At 29.0% G+C, this 3257-nt stretch overlaps 1 protein-coding gene across 1 annotated transcript; it reads left to right on the forward strand.

The window, feature by feature from the left end:
* The first annotated feature begins 2415 nt into the window (after nucleotides 1-2415).
* LOC139905315 (uncharacterized) lies at nucleotides 2416-3005 on the forward strand. The gene is made up of 2 exons (XM_071888309.1): nucleotides 2416-2749; nucleotides 2797-3005. The coding sequence occupies exons 1-2, from the start codon at nucleotides 2416-2418 to the stop codon at nucleotides 3003-3005; spliced, it is 543 nt and encodes a 180-aa protein (XP_071744410.1).
* Nucleotides 3006-3257: the final 252 nt, after the last annotated feature.

Here is a 3257-nt window from a genome sequence, read left to right on the forward strand (position 1 = left end):
GGCATTCAAAGACCTCCATTTGAAGAATTTTCTTACATTTTTACAGCTAAAATAACAACAAAAAGTTATAAATATGTTTGCTGAGTTATTTAAACAATTCATTAAACTGTCAAATATTTTAGACATTTTTTTACAAGACGTATAAAAGTACTTAAAAAAAGGATAACTAAAGCTTTTTGCGGTTTTTTTTGTTAATGAAAGTACTGTAACTTTGAATCATTGAATCGTAAACATACAAAATGAATTATTTCATTACATAATAAAGGTAAGTTATCTTTGAGATAAAGAAATAATCTAATTTAAAAATATATTTCCACTTTATTACAAGGGCATATTTGATATATATATTTTTCATGTATCATATGACATGCCATCAAAATTATGAGCTGATATTTCCTGCACGTAAGACTGATCTTTTTTCTCGAAAATTTTATATAAAAATTTTAGTAAAAAAATATCTTTTAAAATTTGTAATATTTTACAAAGTTATCTCAAGTTACATAAAAATGTACTATTTATTTTTATAAGAACTGAAAATCGGTTATCTTGGATTATTATGAAACAAGCTAATTTTATATATCATATCCACTAGTGTAGTTTTATTTATAGTGTTATTGCAGAAGTAAAGTATGTCAAAGAACAAATTGCCCTGCTGAAATTATTCTCTTGAACTCAATGTGAGTAGATTCAATACTCGGTAGCGATTAAAGAAGGAAATATACATTATTTACACTTGTTCTCAAAATTGTTCATACCCCTTTTAATTTTTGTGATTTTTTTATTTTGATGATGAAATTATTACATTTTTGACAAGTTTGTAAATTATAAATACAAACAAGTGAAAAAAGACATCTATACCCAATGCAAGGAACTTTTTGCTTCATGAGTATTTTATTAATGGATAGCCAAAAATACAATGTTCAAAATTATTATTAGTAAATGACTCATTCTTATATATGCTATCAAACTAAAAAGTCTTGTTTTATTTTTAGGATAATTTAGTGCTATGTATTTGTAATTATAATTATCAATTATGGCGCAGTGGGGAAACCCAATTAAGTAATTAAGTCAAAGTTAATCAATTCCATAATATTTTGAAAACGACAAGTAAGGAAGATCGATAAAATTGAGAGAATACATATTAAACGTGGATTTATCCAAGTATATTTGTGTCGAGTATATCTTTATGCGACGTAATTCAAATTGATCGTTGTTGTTAGTGCATTGGACTTAGTAATTAATTAAAGGTGGCAACTAAAACCAAGAATGAAAGGTGTTCCCACTAGAGCTATTATAAGTCTTAAAATTCATATAAATCTGAACAAAGATAATTCACATAATTCATCAGTATCCAAGAATTACAGGATTCTATTAAACACTATGAGTATATATATTAATGGTTTGAGGATGGTGATAATTGCTGGATGGATTGTAATGGAGGAGATAAAAACGAAGAACACTTTATTCTATTGGATCTTAAGGAACAATTTCAAAGATATAACGAAGTTGTTGGCGAGGGAAGAGTGGTTCTGATTAAACCCATGGAAGATATTCTTTCGAATTTGTCTCAGTCTACTTCTCTATCTACTCCAAAAATTGATGAATCCAAGATTTGCCGACCAAACGATTATCAAAAGTCCAAACCCTTGCAAAAATGTGACACAATAGAGAAAATGAAGAATTGGTTCAGTAGATATAAATATATGTCATATTATTCTACTAGTGATATGAAAATTATTCCTATTCAAGATCAGCATGCCTACTTTCGTAGTTGTTTGTCTATAGATGTGGAAACAGCTATTGCCTCGAAAATTTTGTCAGATATGCCTATATTTGGTGAAGATAACAATATTGTAAGCAATTAATCTTTTTGAAATATATCCATTGTTTTCAAGGAGATTAAATTACTTCAGGGTAACTCAAAGAGAATATGAAGATATGTCTAATTTCGAAAGAAGAATAGATATTTTAGAAGATGAAGGGGACGTAAATAATATATGTATTGAACAGTTATATATTTTTCGATGCATTATTACCACAAATAACGACGATGAGACAAAAATATCTCAAAGCAGGTGGAGATTTAACTAGAGAGTCATTGAAGAAAAGTCTAAATCTTTTGAAGCAAGAGGAATTAATAAAAGGGAAGTGAAATCTCAAAGTGATCAAGACTTTATTAATGCTGTTCCAAGAGGACAAAAATTTGAAAATAATTCAGTGACCCTAAAAGGTAACATTAATAGATTTGGTGATTTAAAAGGAGATCGAAGATATACCAACAGCCGAAACAATACAAGTAGCTCGTCTATGTGAAAACGTTGTATTCGTTATAGAGTATGAGACCAAATGATTGAGGATTGATATTATAGTTTTAATTTTATTTGTTCGAATTGCAACCATGAAATTAGATTGTAAATGGGTAATTTTCAGACACTTTTGGACGAAGAAAGTAGAGCTTTAACAATATTTAACAAACCCCGAGGAAAATTTCGATATTGTCAAGCTTTGATGGGTCTTTGTAGTTTTAACAGTGAATTTTGTGCTAATATAGACGCTGTTTTATATGGAATCAAGAATGTAAAGAAGATTGTGTATGATATTTTGATATCTGGTGAAAATGAAGATGAACTTTTACAAAAGGTGGAAGAAGTACTCAGACGTTGTGAGAAGAACAATATTACCTTATCAAAAGATAAAATTCAATACGGAACCAAAGTGAAATTTGCAGATATGCTCATATCTGGTGAAGGTATCGAGCAAGATCTTGAAAAAAAAATGGAATTGTGAAGTTCCTAGAGCCAAAGAATCTTACTGAATTAAGATCGTTGATTGGACTAACCAATCAATTAGATCCATACTATACAAAAGTTACAGCACCCTTTAGAGAACTATTAAAGAATAATGTTGAATATCAATGGCAAAAAGAACAACAAAAAGCTTTCGATGAATCAATTAGAGTTATGAACTCAACATCAGTTTTGGCTCATTTCGATGTTAAAAAATAACCAAGTCGGGTACTGACGCGAGTAAACTTAAGGGTATTGGGGTTTCTCTCATTCAACAGGATGAAAGTGATGAATATGATAGAAAATATTTAATTCAATGTGGTTCTCGAATATAAACTCCTGCCGAAACACGATATTCATTAATAGAACTGGAATATTAAGTAATTACCTGGAGCATGGAAAAATGTTAGCACTATTGAAAAGGTGCTAATTTCTATGTCAAAACAGATCATAAACCATTGGAAGATATAT

The sequence above is a fragment of the Lepeophtheirus salmonis genome, chromosome 1 (assembly GCF_016086655.4).
Source record: "Lepeophtheirus salmonis chromosome 1, UVic_Lsal_1.4, whole genome shotgun sequence".
NCBI classification, from domain to species: Eukaryota; Metazoa; Arthropoda; class Copepoda; order Siphonostomatoida; family Caligidae; genus Lepeophtheirus; species Lepeophtheirus salmonis.

Bases quoted from the DNA above. Each gene is read 5' to 3' on its own strand.
- LOC139905315 (XM_071888309.1), top strand. From the start codon at position 2,416: ATGGGTAATTTTCAGACACTTTTGGACGAAGAAAGTAGAGCTTTAACA. The intron at 2,750-2,796 runs GTATCGAGCAAG...TGAAGTTCCTAG, and splicing joins TATGCTCATATCTGGTGAAG to AGCCAAAGAATCTTACTGAA.